General features: G+C 48.5%; 1 protein-coding gene across 1 annotated transcript in view; it reads left to right on the forward strand.

Annotated features, from left to right (window-relative positions):
* LOC146182899 (tetraspanin-33-like) overlaps positions 1–20,957 on the forward strand; it is a 36,030-nt gene that overhangs the window by 11,128 nt on the left and 3,945 nt on the right. The window contains exon 2 of the mRNA XM_084608968.1: positions 19,951–20,233. Coding sequence (XP_084465094.1) covers positions 19,951–20,233 — 283 coding nt within the window. The remainder of the gene's footprint in view (positions 1–19,950; positions 20,234–20,957) is intronic.

Here is a 20,957-nt window from a genome sequence, read left to right on the forward strand (position 1 = left end):
ACTCATAAACCAGGTCGCCAACACCAAGACGCCAACGCTCTTTCTCGCTGTTCCCTTTCTGAATCAGCTTGTTTTTCTTCCCAATGCATTTCCACCTCTGACCACTGCCGGCCATCTCTTTCCCCGCCGTATATCACAACAGTTTCTTCCGACGACTCTGAGAACCAACACGCTCTCCGCTCACAGCAATTAGCCGATGCCTAATGCCATGCCATCATCCACCGCCTTATCGGCGCTTTGGACCCGCCCATTACTCGGCTTCGCCGAGAGCCTTGCAATTTCAAGCTCGAAGAGTGCATCCTACGCCGCTACGTGTATTACCCTGATGGAACTCGCTGGATCCCTGTCGTGCCCACGTGTGCTGCGGCCACATATACTGGCTGCTCTCCACGATGACGCCACTGCAGGTCACCTTGATTTTGACAAAACCTACGACAGCGTGAAAAAACGATTCTTTTTGGCCTGGCCTGTCTTCCAACGTTGCCAAATACGTTGCATCCTGCCCACATAGAGCGCTTGTAATGCACAATACTTTACGCGTTTCGCAAGCTTTTGCGCTCCTTCTCGCACTGCGCATAAACAAGCCGATCCCTCGGTCATCGCAATGCTTTCCGAAATGTCCGGAAATGGCCGACTTCTTCGCCCGCTGGCCTTCTACCACCTCTTCCCTGTCCCGTCACGCCATTCCACATAGTCGGCAGCGACTTATATGGTCCCCTACCTCTAGCCGATGGAGGTAACCATTGGATTCTAACAGCTGTCGACCTGTACCTGCACCTGTACCTGGACCTGCACCTGTACCGACTGGTTCCGCTCAAGAAGTAGCAAATTTCTTTTTGCGATCAATTGTATTGCGTCATAGCACTCCCCGGTGCTCCTAAGTGACCGCTGGACTGCCTTCTTATCGACAGTTGTTGCTGAAGTTCACGCGTCATCCACCCTTCATAAGACAACCTCAAACTATCATCCCCCGACGAATAGCCAAACTGGGCGATTTCATCGCACCTTACCGGATATAATATAAATGTACATCACACCAGATTATCGAAATTGGGACACTATTCTACCATTCGTCACATTCGCCTCTAATACAGCAGTACAGTGGACTACCGGCTACTCTAGTTTTCCTCGTTTATGGGCGTCCTCCCACTACAATTCTCGATACTTCCTTCTTCTCTACGCCCGATTACTTCACATCAGTACCTACCTAGTTCTTATCTCGTGTGACCAGATGCCGTCATCTTGCCCGACTCAACACAGCAGCATCCCAGGAAGACCGCTAGAGTCGCTACGAGTCTATGCATCGCGTGGTCTCTTTTCGTCCTGGTGACGAATACTGCTTTATACACTAATGCGCACCCCTGGCCTTAGTGACAAATTCCACCACCGCTACCTTGGTCCCTATGAGGTCTTCAGCAAAACTTCTCCAGTGAACTACAAAGTCGCGCCTGTTGATCCCCCAGCCGATCGACGCCACCGTGGAACTGATATTGTTCATATTTCTTGCCTAAAACCGTTTGTGCGCCGCGGTGCATCGGTTAGTTAGAAGCGGCCAGCCTGACTGCATCCGATCCCCGGGCAGATTGTGTGTGTCTTCCATGGGTCGTCTTCCATTTGTACATGCCATGATCTTCATTCATTTGTACATACCATAGTCATACCCGCGGCGCCAGCTCAGGCACGCTCCTGAGTTCGTGATCGGATTAAAACGCTAGACAAGGCATCGCTGGCCTGGTCGTCACGACCTTGCCGTCTCGACCTAGACTTCTGTCACAATATATATATATATATATATATATATATATATATATATATATATATATATATATATATATATATTGTTGTGTCCGAGCTAATTTATTGCTCAGAAGGCGTCGGTGTGTCTGCGTGCGCTCCACGGGCATCTCAGCAAGCTTCGTCTGCAGATGCCCACCCGGTCTGCACGCACGCCTCAACAGCCGCTGTCCTCACCCATGGCCATTTCGAAGCGCCGATTTGGTCGCTTTGTGAAGAAACGGCCTGACTTCCCAAGAAGAGCCTGGCCTGTTAATGACCTACAGAGGGGCGGCGGCGGAGCAAGCGACCGTCGTCGGAGCCGCGCGGTGTCGGGTTACGGTACTCGACGTCGGACAATAGAGGAGGGAGAAGCCATCGTCAGCTTCGCGCGAGGTCTGGCCTGCTGGCTGAAGTGTTTGCTGCTGAGGGGGAGACCCACAGGGCGCCGGACCGAACGGAGAACCAGCCGTGAGAATAGAACGATGGGGGGTCGCTTGTGAACTGGCGATGTGTTTGTTAAAGTGTAGTGGCACACGTGCAAGAATGTGCGGGGCGGGGCTCAGTGATGCAGTGCGCAAACTGTCACCTCGCGCTTTGCGATTGGCCCGTGCCAAAGCTGAACTTTTTCCCTCCCTAGGGACCTAGGGAGACCCAAGAGAAGAAAACCGGGGGTCCGACATCTGGAGAGGGCTTCCTTCTGAAATCTCCAACGTGTAAACATGTAAATAAGCTACTTGTACTCAGCTCTAATGAAAGCTCCACGTCTCCGCGGTTCCTCGACGCCTCGCCGGTCAACGCTACCCTCGGCTCCGGTCCTGTGCGTCCGGCGTCGCGACAACTGATTGGCAGCGCGGTGGGATCGAACCTGGCTGACTGATGGAGAAGAGCACACCGAGATCACGGAGACTGGCGGTTGCGGACTGGTGAGTGCTGGCATTGCTCTTGAGTTCCCAGGGTAATAAGATAGAGGTGTAATCTTATTTCTGGGGAGGCCAGCCGCAGAAGCGTAAATTAAAGTACTTCTGGGTGGAGGCCAGGGCATTGTCACACTGCTGTCATGGATTTGAAAAAACTGCTCAAGTCTCAACTCGTGAGTCTGGGGGAGGAGCTAAGCATCATGGTTGGCCCTGAAATGACAAAAAATGAGGTCATGGTGGCAATAGAAAGTTCGGATGCCGAGAGTGAGCAAGTAGAAGAGACATGGTTGGAGATTCAGAGAGCCCGGGCGGAAAAGAAAAAGCAATTAGAGCTTGAAGTAGAGAAACTCCGCCTGCAAGTTGAACTCAGAAAGACGAGCGTTGTTCAAGGAGTAGAGGTAGCGCTCCGACAAGATCTTTATGATCTATCAAAGTTATTGCAACCATTCAAGGTTGGGCAGGACATAGGCCTCTATCTTGTGAACTTCGAGAGAACGTGCGAAAAGGCACAGTTTGGTCGCAGCTCTTGGCCGCGGCGTTTGTTAAGTTTGTTGCCTTGCGAGGCAGCGGATGTAATTGCTCGACTCTCTGCAGAGGACTCTGACGACTACGATAAAGTTAAGGAGAGCCTTCTCAAGAGATTTCGTCTGTTGTCAGAGACTTTCAGACAGAGATTTCGGAGCGTTACAAAAAGGCAAGGTGCTAGCTATGGAGAGTTTGCCTATGAGTTGAAGGCAAACCTAACGGAATGGATGGTAGGCGCCAAAGCCAATAATGAGTACCTCAAGGCCTTAGAAATCATTGCTATCGAGCAATTTCTTTCTAAACTTCCTGAGGCGATGAGAATTTGGATTCAGGACAAGGCGACTGTCAGCTCGGTGCAGGCAGCGGCAGAACTTGCGGACGAATACGTCTCCCGCCGAGAGGTGCGAGAGGAGCTTTCTTCCGCTATGCCGACTGATAAGGGAAATAGCGTGACAGGGTCAGGACTGGGAAAGCGCCAGTGGAGTTCAGGATCTAAATTGGCAAATGTGACAACGGGCAATACGAAAACGCTTAGTGTTGAAAAGTCAGAAAGTGAGCCTAAAAAAAGGGGGGCACACGATCGGTTACAGAGGAAGATTTTTGAAGCGCGCAAAGCGCCAGTTTGCTATAACTGCCAAGAATCTGGGCACATTGCCGCGGGATGTCGAAAACTGAAAGTTACGTTCGCATACACTTGCGATTTGGTGAAGAATGAGGAACTACTTAATCCTTATTTGTTTGATTTGACTGTCAACGGAAAAAAATGCCGAGTGCTCAGGGACAGTGGGGCAACAATCGACCTTGTACATCCTGATTGCGTGGAAGAAAAGCAGTACAGCGGGAAATGCGCGTGGATAAAGCCGATTCTGGGGGTATCTAGTGTTTGCCTTCCAGTAGCGGAAGTCGTAATCACTGGACCTTTCGGTGAAGTTCGTACTGAGGCTGCAGTTTCAAACAAGCTGCCGCCGCAGTACCCCTACTTGTTTTCTAACCGAACGGACCAGCTTCTGAGAGCTCAGGGGAAAAGCTTGACAGAGGGAGTCGTTCAGGCGCTCACAAGAGCTGAGGCGCGTTCCCTTGCTGCCAAGCTAGAGAGGAATGAGGCTGACTTAGGGCAGGAGGAGAGAGATGTTGAGGGTTCACAGGCTCCGACATCACAGAGGAGCGAGGAACAAGGGAGCAGTGAGGGGATGCCAAACAGGCAGTTCAATGAAATGAAAAACAAGCAAGCCCCATCACACTTCGATGAGAGAGAAACGGGAGACAATTCAGACAATACAGGACAATCGGAAAGTGAGGGAAGCGATTGTAAGGGGTTGTCTGTGCTTCCGTCGATAGTGTCGCTCGATCGAGGGCTCGGAATTGTGAACAGAGAAACGCTCATTAAGGAGCAGCAAGATGCCGAAAGTCTAAAAGATGTGTGGGACGCAGCCAACATGGAGGAGGCACAGACTAGGGCGGAAAGTTACTACGAACGAAATGCAAAGTTGCAGTCCTATCACGAAGGCGATCAAGTCCTTGTCCTGCGCCCATCGCGAGCGAATAAGCTCAAAGATCAATGGGAAGGGCCGTTCCGAGTGGCGAAAAAGCTATCAGAGACGAACTACGTAATCGAGCGGAAGCGAAGGCGCCTAGATGTCACGATCTATCACCACCACCTCATGAAGCGATATGAGGGCGAGATTCAGGCAGTCAGCATGGCTTTGGACGTCAGTGAGGAGTTAACCACCGAGATTCCTCAGCTGGGCAGCTCTAAAGAAGAGAGGAGGCCTGTAGCGCATGCGAAAAAGAAAGTGGTTGCTTATAGTTTGGGCATCCCAAAAATTGGCATGCTACCTCTACGGAACACCGTTCGTCTTTGTGACAGACCACTATCCACTAACGTGGCTTTCGCAAATGGCAGGGAAAAATCCTCGACAATTGAGAGGGAGCATTGCGCTCCCAGATTTGAGCTTTAGTGTGCGGTACCAAAAGGGAAAGACAAATGATAACGTCGATGGTTGGAGCCGTGCATAATACTCCTTTTTACCGCTTCAGTGAACGAGGAAGATACAAATGTATCCTTTACTGTTCTAAGTGTTTAATTTAGGCATTGTTGCACTGAATGTTTCTTAGCAGTTTTCATAAGTGAGTGAATTTGTAGCTCTTTTTATGAACAGAAGAGAGGGAGTGAGGCAGAAAACGGGTGGCAGTAGTGTGACAGGGTCCGCAAATATGATACTGGGCAGATATTTTTGTTTATCATGCAATAGCCTGGGAGCTTGAGAGCTTTTGCTAGCCTTGCTTGGTTTGTGGCGCCAGTCTTTGCGATTTAGGAGTGGCCCAACCACCGTACGAAGAAGCTGATCTCTAACGTCGAGCAGCGGAAACTCCTCGCCGTCCGAGATCTTCCCGTCGGCGGAGGAGCTGTTGTGTCCGAGCTAATTTATTGCTCAGAAGGCGTCGGTGTGTCTGCGTCTGCAGATGCCCACCCGGTCTGCACGCACGCCTCAACAGCCGCTGTCCTCACCCATGGCCATTTCGAAGCGCCGATTTGGTCGCTTTGTGAAGAAACGGCCTGACTTCCCAAGAAGAGCCTGGCCTGTTAATGACCTACAGAGGGGCGGCGGCGGAGCAAGCGACCGTCGTCGGAGCCGCGCGGTGTCGGGTTACGGTACTCGACGTCGGACAATAGAGGAGGGAGAAGCCATCGTCGGCTTCGCGCGAGGTCTGGCCTGCTGGCTGAAGTGTTTGCTGCTGAGGGGGAGACCCACAGGGCGCCGGACCGAACGGAGAAAAACAGAGGCCAGCCGTGAGAATAGAACGATGGGGGTCGCTTGTGAACTGGCGATGTGTTTGTTAAAGTGTAGTGGCACACGTGGAAGAATGTGCGGGGCGGGGCTCAGTGATGCAGTGCGCAAACTGTCACCTCGCGCTTTGCGATTGGCCCGTACCAAAGATGAACTTTTTCCCTGCCTAGGGACCTAGGGAGACCCAAGAGAAGAAAACCGGGGGTCCGACATCTGGAGAGGGCTTCCTTCTGAAATCTCCAACGTGTAAACATGTAAATAAGCTACTTGTACTCAGCTCTAATGAAAGCTCCACGTCTCCGCGGTTCCTCGACGCCTCGCCGGTCAACGCTACCCTCGGCTCCGGTCCTGTGCGTCCGGCGTCGCGACAATATATATATATATCGGTATATTATTGCCACACACTACGCAGCGACTGATGTGAATGAAGTGAAAGTGAAGGTCGAGAGAAGAGGGGGCTGACGAAGTGCGGAGGACCATGGCCTGGCTACCTCTTATGCCTCGAATTCATTCCTTAGCATCCATCAATAAACCCATTCCACTTGTAACAATATTTGGTGGAGAACGGCTGGGTTCGTAGCCCTGGATCTGCAGGTCGTTCGTCGCAGCCGTCGCTTAGCTGCTTTACCTGACGGTGATAATGACGGTTTCAGTCAGAAACCATCATTATCTCAACACAAGAGCCTCAGACAATTCCGAACAACCCAGGTCTTGGCCATCCCAAATCGAGAACCGCGTACGCTTACAGAGGAGTCTGATGGCGACGTTGGAAGATTGGCTGACCTATTACCAATGAGTCAGCAAATACAACCACTGTGATTTGAATGCTCAGCTTAGCAATGTCTTCTGTCTTGCCGGGACCGCCCTCCTGTGGTTTGAAAATCACAAGGGCACACTTATCACTTCGACCTGGTTTGCGGACGAAATCAACAAGTGTTTCGGTGATACTTGTGCCAAGAAAAAGAGAACCGAACAGACCCTTGCCAAAAGAGCTCAAGTTCCCGGTGAGACATGCACAAAGTACATCGAGGAAGTGTTCAGACTTTGCCAGCTTGTCCACATAAACATATCTAATGAGGACAAGGTAGGCCACCTAATGAAACGAATTGCTGAAGACGTTTACAACTTTCTGATCACGAACGACAACCTAGCCTGTACAGCTGATGTGATGCAGCAGTTTCAAGCGTTTGAGGCACGCATATCGCGGCGAATTTCTACAAACTTTGGTCGGCTTTCTAACATTACAAGTGTCGCCAGCATCGACCGTACTGCTTCTGAAGACATAGCCTCAATGTTTCGGCGAATCGGGCTTGAGGAGTTGACCTCTCAGTTACAGGGTACCGGCTAGGATAAAGCGCACCGTGCACGCTCGTTACTTGAGCCACGTATGCAATAGCCTACTCCCAGGGCTCAATGTGCCAAACGCGAGCGACGCACCGACCAGGACTGACAATACCGGCTTCTTTCGCGGAGTCGTCCCTCCTCCTTCTTGAGTAATCGAGAGGTGCCGATCTGTTACAGCAGCGGCCGCAAGTGGACACATCTCCCGCTATAACCCTTTGCCTGTTTGTAAACAACGTGACGTCAGGGAGGCACGTGACGACAAGGGCGCGCCGAAGGAAAACGGGCATGGTGGCAAAAGCGTCATTTTCAGCCGGGTCTCCCTGCTCCGAGCAGCGGCGGGAAGTTTCCCGCTGCTGTGTACTTTTTGATTCAAATAAGCACAATATGCAGCGCTCCTAAGTACACGTATCCATTAGCAATCCTTACCATGAAAAGGATGACAGTCTCGGAAAGCATGCAAATATTTTTGTTCCATGACTGGGATGCCCGGTTGCGGACGACCTGAAGTCCTACCAAATGCTTAAATCTCATAGGACGTAAGCATGCGGGAGCACGAGTTAATGCAGACATATTACTGGCATCTTTTTCTTCCCTTTCTGTATTTTGAAAATGTTCAGAAAAGCTACTGCGGAGCCCCACGAAGCGTGGGCAGTTGTGAATAAATGCAGCAGCGCTTGTGTGAGTTTCAGGCTTCGTTTGATGATTTTCCTCCCAAGCACAGACCTTTTTAGTTTGCGTTATGTCCGGCCAGACAAAGACAAAAATTATTTCCGCCTAGTCGTGTAATTCAGTCCCCTAAACTGTGTTACAAGAAGGCTAGCAATACCACGCGAATGAGTCCCCCGGTAAGGAAAGTAACAAAGCGCGATTTGTACCACACAGTAATATTCATGCAAGGCGTACAAATATTTATAAGCACACTTCAATAATTCCAATCAAACCATTTTTCGCATTGGGCACTCCCATTCAACGCGGTATATAACAGTTCCGTCTAGGGATGCATTGTACTTGTGCGATCATGCCGCTGGCATGACTTTGGGAGCAGTCTTGTGAGAAAGCTAGCTCCTTCAACATGGCCTGCTGAACTGGAATAAATTCAACGCTGAGCAAGAATCTCTAAAAGCACTGCCATTGGTCACATGCAGTCCGGGCCTTTTACAGTGCGATTGGTCAGCATTTAGCACGATCCATTCGGAAGGGCAATAAAGGAAATTAATACGTGCTTGTTCGTTCTCCCAGAATTACGCGAACGCAAGAGTATACCAGAAAAATGTGCTTACTGCCAAAATCAATATGAAGACCTGCCAGCGCATGACGTAGGTTTGTCGAATAGCTCTTTGCACAGCTGAAAACCACATCTGGGCCACTGGTAGAATGGAAGAAACACATGCCGCTGGTCATCTTCGATCCAATATCGCATCACACTAGGCGAGAGCTTGACGGTATTGAGAAAAACACAGCGAGTTGTCCTCAGACGAGACGAAATCCTCCGCACCGTGCCTCCCACAGCGCAATGTTTTGCCCACCAGGCCAAGCCACGTGGCGGCCGCACCCTTCGGCTCTCCTTCGATTCGTCATTCGTGATGTAAGCGAGGAGAGGTCTATTGCAGGCGTCGTCGATCTGTGTGTGCTTCTGCACAACGTCCATCTCGATTTAAAGAAGACGCGTCATAGCAGCTGCCTGCTTCTTTTTGTCAACCGGCTTTGTACCGTACCAATCGCGCTGATCTTCCAGCCTCCGAGCACAGCATGACTCCGCCTCCTGTCCGGCCGCGACTTTCACCGTCGACGCGTCGCCGCTCCAGTCCGCCACCCATGTGAAACTAGGTGGTGCGACCGATAGAGGAAAGGTCGCCGGCCGGTCAACTTCGCCCATACCTCTTCCCATTGTTATGCTTAAAAACAAGATGTGTGCGTGTGAACAATGCTAATATAATTGCTTTGGTGGACACTGGTGCCGCTGTGTCTGTGATGGCAGTTTCATTTGGAATTCTTCTTGGCCTGAAAGGTATGTTTGCGTGGGACCGAGCGACCACATTTTGCAGTGCTTGGGGAAAGCTTTTATCTCCTGTTGGCCTCTGCTCGGCTTCTGTTGAAATGGGTGGCACAAGGTTGAGGACCGAATTGGTTGTGTTACCTCGTGCAACGCATGACGTCATTTTGGCATCGATTTTTTGCGTGAGTGTGGTGCAACACTTGAATTGGAGCCGGCGACATTTCTGTGTGGCGACAAATGCTCTCCGCGTTAGTCGAAAATTTGTCCCCGAAGCACGACAATTTGCTTTTTCTCACAAAAGATGTGGCCTTGCCAGCTCAGCGAGCCACTTTTGTCCGCGCGCTGTCGTCTGAAATTCGACAGGGGAACTGTAAACTTGTAATTGAACCGAACACTTGCAATGTGTTGAAGAAAAATGTGCTGGTCCCTCGTGCTGTGGTCGATGCAGAAAAAGGTTTGCACGCACGTGTTGGCCCTGAACATATCCGGACAGCCTGTGCGTTCGCCGGTTGGCTCTTAACTCGCAACACTTGAACACTGCGGTACCGAAGCTATCTCGGCCATTTGTGATTGCCCTCGAACTTCGCCCAAGACGCCGGACTATTCTCACCAGTTGCGAGCGATGATCAGCAAATCGTTATCCTCCACCGATCGACGTACACTTCAGGACGCTCTCATGTTTCCTGCTTTTGTGTTTGAATTTTCCAGTGAACCATCTCTTTCTTCTGTACCAGACTCTCACATGCAACGTCCAATTAAAACGCGGAATGCCAATTCCATCAGACAGATACCGTATCGAGATCTATCTCCAGCCGAGCGCAAAATAATTCACGATCAAGGTCCTCGAGATTCTGCAGAAAGAGGCGATTCGGGAGACTTCCAGTCCATGGGTGGCTGTAATACTGGTGAGAAAGGAAGACGATTCATGGCAATTTTGCGTCGACTATGGTCGCTTGAATTATGTGACGAATAAGGACAAGTACCCACTGCCGCGCATTGATGACGCTGTCGACTGTCTGCGCTCGGCGTCAGACTTCTCGTCTGTTGATCTCCGCTCCGGGTATTGACAAATACCGGTGTGCCCGTGTGACAGACAAAAGAGTGCCCTCGTTACTCCTGACGCTTGTTAGAATTTAATGCAATACCCTTCGGCTTGTGTAATGCGCCTGGGACATTCGAGCGTTTCGTGGATACGATTCCACGTGGCCACAAATGGGATACTTGTATGCGGTATTTGGATGACGTTATTATTTTTGGCAAGACATTTGAAGAGCGCAATGAATGCCTTGAAATTGTCCTTGACTGCATCAGCAAGGCTCGACTCATCTCAAATTTTAAAAAAGTGCCACTTCGGAGAACGCCAGATTCTTGTCCTTGACTTCTTCGTGGATAAGGATGGCATTCGACCCGATCCGCAGAAGCTGGCAGCAGTTATGAAAAGCCACGTACAATCAAAAGTGGAATAGCAGAAACCTGCGTACCAATCGAACACTCTTTATCCAATGGCTCCTGACTTTACCCTCGCAGCCCCACGTCATTCTCATTCAAGAATCGCGTGCTCTTAAAAGTATTCCGGGCTACCGTGCCCTGCATGCAGCGCATGACAGCGACTGTGCCCCATTAGTGAGCACTTATATTCGTCGGGACATCCGATTTGAGGCCATTGAAGTCCCCAATCGTCTTGAACGTCACCTTATTGAATTTACACTGTATTCTGATCACTTATCTCGCCCTTTATCCATTCTAAATATTTATAACCCTCCAACAGAGTACACCCTTTTCAAACCGCTAATGCACTTTACTTCAAGATTGTTTCGAGACTCCGACTTCTTGATAGGTGGGGATTTTAATGCCCCGCACGTTATCTGGGGTTACCCACACACCTTCCGACCTGGCCGTATACTCAACGACGCATTAAACGGAGCTGAATTAACTGTTTATAACACCCCAAACTCCATTACCCGGGAAGGTTACAGGAGCCAACAATCCACCATGCCAGACCTCACAGTGGGCCGCGGACTGCGAGAGGTCACCTGGCAAGTTGCAGATGAAAAATTGCTCAGCGAACATTACATTATTAACATCACTGTCCCTAGCCGTACCCGTCCGCGTAAACGTAAAATTTCCCACACAAACTGGAATACCTTTCGCACTATACGCGACACCTCTCATACTACTGGCAGTCTTCAGAGCTGGACAAAAGCACTCAAACATGCTCGGAAACAAGCTACGCAGGAGAGTTCCACTTCAGCCCCGTCACATAATCCGGACCCTTACCTTGTACGCATCTGGAAGAGGCGGAAACGACTTTTGCGCACTCTTCGCACTCAGCCCAACAATGCTCGCCTCTCCGACCGAGTCACCGAATTGACGCGACAGATTAAAGAACACTGCGTTACACTTGACACCAATCAATGGAACAAAATTTGTAACACCATTAACGGCACACTAAATCAAAAAAGAACCTGGCATTTACTCAGAGAACTACTCGGGCCTCAACCGGCGCCTGTTCCCACTCTCGAGAAGCACTATTCTCAACTAGGCGCGGATGCCTTAACAGCCCAACTCCGCGATCTCTACATTCCTCCTCCCCTACCCAGCCTTTATACTCCGTACACTGGTGCTTCCAATGTAGAATTCGATCAGCCGTTTACCCTCTGGGATCTCGACTGGGCGCTAGAACAGCTAAAGCGGAAGTCAGTCTCAAGTGAAGACCAGATTACATACTCACTCATTCGAAATCTCTCTGACAAGGACAAAGAACATTTTCTGAGCATTATAAACTTACATTGGGAAGAAAGCACACTCCCAGCATCTTGGAAACAATCACTTATAACCCTACTTCCAAAGCCAGGCAAAAAAACTGCGCTTCAAAACCTCCGCCCAGTTTCTTTAACATCATGCCTGGAAAAACAATGGAGCGGATGGTGCTCAATCGGCTCGAGACTCATCTTGAATCCATAGATTTCTTTCCCCCTCAACAAATTGGCTTCCGAAAAGGTGTGTCTACTCAGGACATATTTTTTCTCCTCATGCACGAATTTGACCCTCCGCCCACTTCCCAGATCCAAGCCATAGTGGCCCTTGATATGCGAAAAGCTTTTGATAACCTTGCCCACGATCCTCTATTAAACATCCTTGCCTCTACTGGCTGTGGTCCAAAGATGTATGGCTACCTCAAAGCATTTCTCCGCGACGGTACGGCCAAGTTCCGTCTCCCCGATTCGATAACTGATCCTTTCCCCCTCACACGTGGTACTCCTCAGGGCGCTATTCTGTCACCCACCATTTTTAACCTTGGAATGGCTCCTCTATCTCGTATTTTAGCATCTATCCCAAACCTAAAACACACATTCTATGCAGACGACCGTACTCTTTGGTGCACTTCTGGGTCTCCTGGAGCAGTAGAGGAGACCCTACAGCAAGGTATTGATGCAGCCGTTAGTTACCTTGATAAAGTAGGGCTATCTCCCGCACCTGAAAAATCCGAATTGCTGCTGATTGCAAAAACTCGCTATCAAAGCCAGCATAACCAGCTGATCAGTCTCACAATGGCAGGTCACCCCATCCCTCGTGTATCATCCTGCCGGATCCTCGGACTTCATATCCATGAGTCAGCCAATCAGGCCAATGTATCTACAACCGTTAAAGTTTGCAATCAGCTTACGCATCTAGTGCGCCGCATAGTCAATAAGCACGCCGGGCTACGCGAGGGTCAAGTCAGGCAGCTTGTCCACGCATTAGCACTTAGCAAAATTTTATATACGATTCCTTACCTTACACTAACTTGTCGCCAAATACATCAGATTGAGGTTGCGCTTCACATATTGTACAAGGCCGCCCTTAACGTCCCTGTACATACGTCCACGGAGCGCCTATACTCTACGGGGCTGTTCTTGCCCCTGGAATACCTCATACAACAACATCGCGACCGGCAAATGGCACGGCTTTCTAGCACCAAACAAGGACATTGGATACTACAGCAGGTTGCACTCAAACCTATAGACCTCCCTATAATTACCCTTCCTTCTTCGCTCCCGGATAACCTCAGAATAATCCCCATTCCAAAAAACGTTGCACCCGACACTAACATAGGCAGACGTTACGCTCGCGTTTCCAACCATGTTCACCCAACAGATTCCACGATCATCTACACAGATGCATCACGAACTAACGTCGGAGCGGCTGCTTACTCAATTCAGAGCTGTTGCGATGTAGTGACCCATACCCTCGGTCGTTACATAGATCCTCCTCCTACAGCAACTCTCGAGACCCTACCAATAGTTACCAGTATTCAAGACCTCGCACAAGCACCCCCTAGCCCTTCAGGATATACCATATACCCTGATTCAATACAAGCTATACGCGCCATTCACACGGGTCGCATTCCTGAAGAACTACACGATGATCTACACAGGGCTCTTACCAAACTACGTCCCCACACTGTAACACTGAGGTGGATTCCTGGCCACGCTGGAATCCCAAGCAATGAGGTAGTGCATCGCCTCGCCCGCGTACTTCAACACCGGGCGCCTGGGATTCCCTGGCCTTATCCACCAACGTGGGACACTACTTTTCACTACAAAAAAGAAATCAACGTTCACTACGACAATATTAGAGAAACTCTCCGTACACTTCCTCTTCCTGATAAATCTCTCACTACCACGCAAATCCGCATTCTTAGACGCATACAACTAAATACACTGCTTACTCCTGCCCGATCTTTTCAATACAGAATCATACATTCCCCTGCATGCCCAACTTGCCCAGAACACTATGCAAACTTGGAGCATTGCATCTTTTCATGCCCTGTCGCCCTCCAATCTCCTCACTTTCCACACCCTCCTCCCCCAACGTGGCGGGCTTGGTTAGCCTCTGACCAGCTGCAAGATCAGTTGTCCTTGGTGAACCTGGCCCAGGACATTCTTAACGCTTAATGTAATGCGTTAATGAAGTTGTTTCCTCCTCCTCCTCCTTCGCTTTCTGCACAAAAAATCCCAGTTTGTTCGGACACCCAATTGTGATTCGGCTTTGAACCAGCTGAAATTTGCTCTGACAACGGCACTCAATTTGCGGCACTTTATCCTGCTGCAGACACGGACATTCAAACATACGCTAGGGGCGTCGGCCTCGGGGCGGTGCTCGCACAGATTCATATTGGTGCTGAGCATGTAATTGTGTATGCCAGCCGGACCTTAACGAAGTCAGAGAATGATTACATCGTTATTGAGTTGGAATGCCTAGCCTTTGTCTTTGCTGTCCTTAAATTCTGTCCATGCCTATAGGGACGTTCGTTTACGATTGTGACCGTTCACCATTCCTTATGCTAGCTCACAGGCCTACGCGATCCGTCTGGTCCTCTGGCGCGTTGGGCATTATGCATTCAGGAACACGATTTTTTTGTCGCCTACAAAAGTGCACATCGCCACAGTGATGCTGATTGCTTGTCGCGCCATCTGTCGCCAACAACTTCGGAAGAGGCCATTTCGAAGCACAGAGTCCTTCCATCGAGAGTAACGAAATGACCGCACGTTGCAAAGTTTATTGGTCCGGCCAACACAGGAGCACATTCCACATCGTTCATCATGCAAGATGGGCTACAAAAAGGATCACGCGGCCGATGTTGCAAACGTGTTTCAGGTTGTACTGGAAAATCTGCGAAATTAAGTGCTTCATGTCATGGATGACGACATCGCATCGGATAACCTTGGGTTCTCCTGTACATTGCACAGACTTCGCCAGCGCGTTTGGTGGCCGAAAATGTATATGACCACTAAACATTACGTCTCCTGCAGTCAACAATGTCAGCCCATCAAGCTTCGCACCACTCCGCCTGCAGGTCTTCTTCAACCAGTAAGGCCACCATCGGCGACTTCTGAAAAAATTGGCATCGAATTGCTCGGCCCATTTCCCAGGTCTGCAGAAGGACGCATTTGGGTTATCGTCTGTGTGGATTATTTGACAAGATATGTGGATACTGCAGCGCTTGTATCCGCCAAGCCAAGCGACCTATTGTCGTTTATGCTGCACTTGATTGCTTTCCGTCGTGGTGCTCCCAGTGTCCTCATCAGCGACCGTGGACGACACTACTGACATCGTAGAAGGATCACTTCGACTGTGTGGCTTCTACTACCGCCCCTCCACACCTTAAAATCCAGACACCAATGGTCTGACTGAGCGCACAAACCGCGCCCTCACTAACCTGCTTTCCATGTCAGTCGCATCTTACCATAGGAACTGGAACACCGTCTTGTCATTCATCGAATACACTTACAACACCGCCAAGCATGCAATAACCGGGTATTCCGTGTTCTACCTACTCTATGTCAGGATGCCACGCACGTTTTTAGATTCCATGTTCCCCTTCTCGCCTCACGCCAACCCTTCTTTCTATCAGGTGGTATGTCGTGGTGAGGAAGTTCGTCGCTTGACTTGCTTGCGCATTTGTCCTCACAGCTCCATTCCAAAGAACGCTGTGACAGGCGCCACGTTGAGGCCGCATATGAGCCTGTGGCTTTGGACACCTGTAGGCAAGAGAGGCTTGTACCAGAAGTTTTTGTTTAGGTATACCAGCCTCTTCGTCATGGCCACAAGTTTAAGCGAAGTAAATTATGTGATCTCCAAGCTTACCGCCCACAATTGCCGCTCCCGTACCACCAGAGTCGTCCATGTGGCTCGTCTTAAGCGCTTTGCTCGAGGAAGAGTTTCGTCTGCAACCAGGGAAATTGTCATGCGCTGCGCAGCGACCGATGTGAATGAAGTGAAAGTGACGGTAGTTAGAAGAAAAGGCTGACGAAGTGCGAAGGACGGTGTCCTGAATACCTGTTCTGTCTTCAGTTCATCCTCTCATCCTCTACCATATACATGTTTACACTGCTGCTTACAGACATCAAAGGAAAGCTGTGTGCTGTGCAACAAACCTCGATTCTCATTCAATTATTTGAGCCACACTGTCTTGCAGGTTAGATTGTGTATTTTGCCCTACGGTCGATAATGTTACGAGTTATACGCAACCTGATATGTGCTTCTTATATTTTTGGTTTCATTGAGGATGCTGACTGTATGCTATATCCTCAGCGTCATTGATGCTTTTTTACCTAGTTCCACTTGTCCTGTGGTTCTAGCATCAAAGTTTGCTACTTACTGGCGCAATCTTTGTTTTGCTTGCTGTTGTTAATGTTTCACTGTGTGATTTTGCATAGTCAACATCATTTGGGTTCATGACTTAAAATGTAATGTACCGCTGTTCTAAGAATGGAACGGGGGTTCCATTCTTTCATTACGTCTAGTGCCACTCCTGTGAACATAGCTGACTGGGCCGAGATGGTAATTAATAAAGAAAAAGTGTCCAAACTGAAGTTGAACAGTCTTTTACATTCCTGAACACATTTATGCAACAGTGATTGCAGCGTAGTCGACCGGAACTCGCATGTCCGCAGCGGGCGGAGGTGACGAGCCTATGGATAAAGTTTGTCGCAGTTGTTTAGTGGTTACTCACTTGAAATTCGTTCATATGGATCTGCAGATATTGTTGAGCCAGTAATATTTGCTCTGCCGAAGATAATTTCCGGGGATAAGCAGTTAATCCCGACGGAGTAATATTTGCACTCCCCAGATATCATTTCTGAGGGTCAGCTGCTAGCCCTTAAGCGATTAACATGTGCTATTCTTAAGATCATTTTCGAGGGTCAACTCTTAGCCTCTTTGCGAGCATCTGTAAGGAGCAATCTTACTTCCTCCTACAGTTTGCCTTTTGGAGACTAAGTGTTTACCCCCCTGCAGTTGGTCCTCAAAAGGACTAACCTCCCTACCCCTGTTAGTCCTTTTTTTCTTGGTGTGTGTTTCTACTCATAGAATGTTAGCCATGGTGCTTTTGAAGCATAGCTATAAAAGATCCAACACGAGAAAAACAAATGAATGGGGCTAGTAATATCAAACAGTTACCGACGTGTCTACTCAGACAGCGTTAGATATGACGTTCTTGAAAAGCTGACAATCTTAAATCATTGCGGTTGGTGCATGAATATAATACCCCTCTTCTGCTGTAAGAGGTAAGAACGACTAAAAGAAAGCGTTAGTTCGGCAATATGGGACACCTACTTTATAGGCATGTTCTAATCGAGAAGCAGGTGATGCTACGCAAATGTGGGTAGCAATAAATTTCATGAGAAACACAGATGGCGCAATATTTTCCGAGGTGAACTAAAGGGTAGTAGATGATTTGATTGAATATGGGCTGGTGCCTGCTATAATGAGAAATAATGAATCGGGATACGTTTACAGCCATTTTCAATAAATGAATAAGGTTTTCAGGATGAGGGTCCCAGATTGATGCAGCACATTCCCGCGCCGCTGTAGCGCAGCAGTTAGGGCGCTAGACTACTGTTCCCAAGAATGCCGAGAATCCCGGTCTTGGCGGCGCTTTTCGATAGAGGCGAAAAGCTAGGCGCTTGTTGTGCTAGCGATGTCCATGCACGCTATCCCAGGTGGTGGAAATTATTCCGCAGCCCTCCACTGCGGCATCTCTCATAGCCTTAGTCGTTTTGGGAAGTTAAACCCCAAAACCAAATCAAACCAGCACTGTATTCCAGTTTTGGCTGTATTAGCGTTTTTTACAAAAGAAGTTTGAGGGATCAAGACGCTTTAAAGGCACGGCTGTATAACCCAGCATATGGTTACCATTGTTAATAACATATTTGGCACGTAGTGACCAAGCGATATTTGAGTGATGTGCACACCCAGGTACTTGTAGGAAAACGCCAACTCCAGCGGACATGATTTATGGAATACATAAGGGAAATATTTGGAAGTTCTAGACACGCGAATGAATTTGCATTTGGTAATAATAAGTTCCATTAGCCATGTTTTACACCATTAAGAGATAAAAATTGAGGTCATATAGAAGATTGGCTGCATCATTGTTGCATGGGACTGTTTTGGTTTGGTTTGTGGGGTTTAACATCCAAAGCGACTCAGGATATATTGGACGCCGTAGTGGAGGGCTCCGAAAATTTGGACCACATGGTGTTTTTCAACGTTCACTGACTCACACACACACTGATTTCCCGGATAACGACACAATCATTAGCAAATAAATGTATATCAGAAGAAACAGAAAAATGCAATCCGGTAATATAAATTAGAAAAGCGGAGAATCAATGACTGAGCCTTGGCGAGTACCGGAGTAAACAGAGGTTGAGCTATAGCCTAGACTGTGTACTGACACGTATTGGGAGCGGTTATGTAGCTGAAAACTAGCCCAAGAAAATGTTTTTAAGGGCTTTAGGCGCATGGCCTGCACGGTAGGTTATGGAGCAGGAAGTCAAGCCGAAAAATTCGGATTAAAATGAAGGTTACAGCATATTAATCTGAGATATTTTTGCTTTGCCGATTCGAAAATGTTGTGTTCCTGCCATGTCGTTAAAACAGCACACGTTTTATCACAACGATCTCTACATGTCGCTGCCCGACATCCGACGTTGCTAGGGTGCATCGATGGGCATACTCCCCTCCGCTGTCCGTGGCGGCTAAGGAGAGGAGCGGGCATCATAATGGCGGACGTCGTAGCAGTCGACGCAGTTGTTTCCACCCTGCACGGCGGCGGAGGAGGTGCGCGCAATGATGCACCACAGATTAGAACACTAAGATGCCTCCTCTCAGACGTAAATTTTCTCAACGTTGGATCAGTATCCGCAACGCGGTTTTCCGTTTGCAGCGACTGCAAGCAACTGCTAACCGATTGCCGACCTGCCTTTCCGGGTCAACAGCTATGCGAATAGCGCGTTGTAATCCTTTCAGTGTGATGTTTTTTTAAGACATCTGCAGCTTGCGACTTTGCACTCTTTTTTTTGATGCCATTATTTTAAATGTTTCTGAAATAACAAGTATTCATTGCCTAAAGTTTTAGCATGCGAAATACCGATACTGAAAAGATGTGGCCGTGCGCGGCGTCAGGCCGATTTTACTCGCCTAGGACACCCAAACTTCCTTGAAAACACAGCTATCCATTTGACTATAACAGAGGCTTTGAATTAATGTCAAATAGAGACACCAAAGATTTAGATGGGTGTTGTTTCTTTGGCTTAGTGCGGAGGATAATATTGTATACGTTAGCGACGACACGAAATTAACCTAGGTTAAGTATATAGTTTACAACTAATTTTTTTCTCGTGCAGTTTTCATATCGATATTTCTCGCCGAAAAATACCCGCGATGTCACTAGCGAGCTGTTCACGTGAGTCATAAAATAACGCTGGTAGCACTACTTAAATTATTTCTCTACTCTTTCATCTCTTGGACAGGCTTGTGTAAGGGCTGTTTCAAATTAAGATGAATAAAGCAGACGCCGTACTGCATGCACTCTCTATACACATCAGATTACACGTCAATTCGTCTGTAATGTCACGGCCGCAGTTTGATGGTTGAAAACGTAATCCAAAGCAAATGAGAGAAGCGAATGAATAATAAATTATATTCCAGCTTTTCGTGCAATACCTGTGCCTGTTCAAGCTTTGTAATGTGCCTCGCATTGTTCAAAATACAGAATGCGCAATACCTGCAATTTGTTATTGCAATTAATTTTCAAATTTCTGGTTGTTGGCAGCTTGTTCCTCATCAAGATGGAGATCACAGTGATGCTGTTCGGCCTGGTTACCATGTCTCTGTCCTTCTGTGGCTGCGTGGGCGCTCTGCGCGAGAACACGTGCCTGCTGAACATATACTCGTCCTTCATCACGGCGCTACTGCTGATCAACCTGGTGGTGGGACTCATCGTCTTCTTCCTACCGTCGCAAATCAAGAAGGTGCTGTCGGACACCTTCTCCATGGAGCTCATCGTGCACTACCGGGATTCGGCAGACTTTCAGAGGCTCATGGACAGCATACAGGTGGGATATGCCAAAGCCTCGATGCCATTTTGAGCATCTGCGTATGTAAGCTTGGGAGGAACTGTCCTTCTGTACATTGCTTTATTCTCCCCAAAAAGGGCACTTTAAAAGCCCCCTTAGCTCTTTACTTCAAAAGTCTTGTTCGCGTGCAGTGGCTAGTTTTAATACCTTGAACTTTTTTAAGGATTGCCTGCGTACTTTTGCGCCTGTGTGTGTACTTCTCCAGTGGCTGTCGTGTCTCACGTATCCAGAGCAAATAAATGCGTGTGCTTGCTCAGTAAACGCCCTTTACTCTGTGGCCGTGGTCACGACCAGTCTCGGTTCCCTTCGTCTCGACCGACACAATTATAGTCACAAACGTTTTCCTCTTACCCACCTGGAGATTATATTTAAACAACTTCTACCTCACATTGTTGAAAGTTTCATTTATTCACTCTCAGTGTTCGTTAGTGAGCGCAACTGCTATTGCTTGATGTGTCGCTCACTCTCGGGCCCCAAAGAAAGAAAATTTGAAAATAAAAAAAATTTCACGGTTCGTCAAAAGGACCGAAAAAATTGACCTTATGGTCAATATTTGTGTAGTATTTCAAGCAGGGCCTTGATAGGACTGCTTGCGTCGTTGTTCAGAATTAAAATCAGCATCACAATAAGTCTGTTGTTTTCGGTCGTTGAGATCCACATGAAAACTGGACAGGAATGACAGAGAGAGGAACAAAGACCGAGA

This window comes from Amblyomma maculatum, chromosome 7 (assembly GCF_055883805.1).
Source record: "Amblyomma maculatum isolate TAMU_Amacu chromosome 7, ASM5588380v1, whole genome shotgun sequence".
NCBI classification, from domain to species: Eukaryota; Metazoa; Arthropoda; class Arachnida; order Ixodida; family Ixodidae; genus Amblyomma; species Amblyomma maculatum.